This window comes from Cephus cinctus, unplaced genomic scaffold (assembly GCF_000341935.2).
Source record: "Cephus cinctus unplaced genomic scaffold, Ccin1 Ccin1_scaffold1409, whole genome shotgun sequence".
NCBI classification, from domain to species: Eukaryota; Metazoa; Arthropoda; class Insecta; order Hymenoptera; family Cephidae; genus Cephus; species Cephus cinctus.
In genome coordinates, this window is record NW_014333803.1 from 1 (window position 1) to 998 (window position 998).

Sequence of the window (998 nt, forward strand, 5' to 3'; positions counted from 1 at the left end):
TTGAAATTTGTGAACTCAGTAAACGGGATAGATTTCGAATCCAAGCAAAATGATAAACACTACCGTCTTCCATGTCCATGTCATCTCCATTCGAATAAATTTTTGTTTCTAACATGAGTAAATGAATCGCTTCCTTGTTTGACTTTTGCTGACTTAGATAAATTGGTACTATTTCATGACCACTATCATACTTTATACCGTAAACGTTAATTACCAAATCATTCATCTTCTCGAATTTCGAAATGTCCTTTAAGCCAATCGGAAAATTTAAACCTTCATACCTTAGCACTGAGCTGAAGTGGGGGTACGAACTGATCCTGTCTACATGAAGTTTTGCTGGATGAAGGGCTGCCGTAACCGACCAGAGAAAACAGTACGGATCGTTGTTTCTAATGTTTACGACTGCTTTCTTACTTTGCACCTCCTTCGGTAATTCGATGAAAGTAGATAGGCCACCGTGTATCGGAATGTATCTGTTGATGTTTACCGCCAAGTTTATAATTTCTACCAATGACCAACCAGATTCCCTTTCTTGAAAGTCTTCTCTTAGCACTGAGCTGAAGTGGGGTTACGAACCGATAACGCTTACATTATTTTTAACTGGATGAAGAGCTGCGGTGACGGACCAGAGGAAACAGTACGGATCGTTGTTTCTAATGTTTACGACTGCTTTCTTACTTTGCACCTCCTTCGGTAATTCGATGAAAGTAGATAGGCCACCGTGTATCGGAATGTATCTGTTGATGTTTACCGCCAAGTTTATAATTTCTACCAATGACCAACCAGATTCCCTTTCTTGAAAGTCTTCAACCTTGGCTAGTAACTTTTCCTTCACATTTGTGTTGAACCAGTCGCTGATATCGGTGGACGGTAGAACAACTTCGTTCTTAGTGTTGAAGAACTTTAGTTCTTCGACAATCTGACCAGCTTTCATTGTCACGAATTTACAAGACAATACGACGTTCACCTTCAAATTTCCATCCTTTAGAAGTGCCGTT

General features: G+C 39.8%; 1 protein-coding gene across 1 annotated transcript; it reads right to left on the reverse strand.

The window, feature by feature from the left end:
• Positions 1-15: 15 nt before the first annotated feature.
• On the reverse strand, positions 16-974 carry LOC107273143 (the record flags this gene model as incomplete). The annotated part of the gene is made up of 2 exons (XM_015751023.2): positions 784-974; positions 16-519 (listed from the first exon to the last, which is right to left on the reverse strand). Coding segments are annotated over exons 1-2 (655 nt in total), but the record flags the coding sequence as incomplete, so codon positions are not given.
• Positions 975-998: the final 24 nt, after the last annotated feature.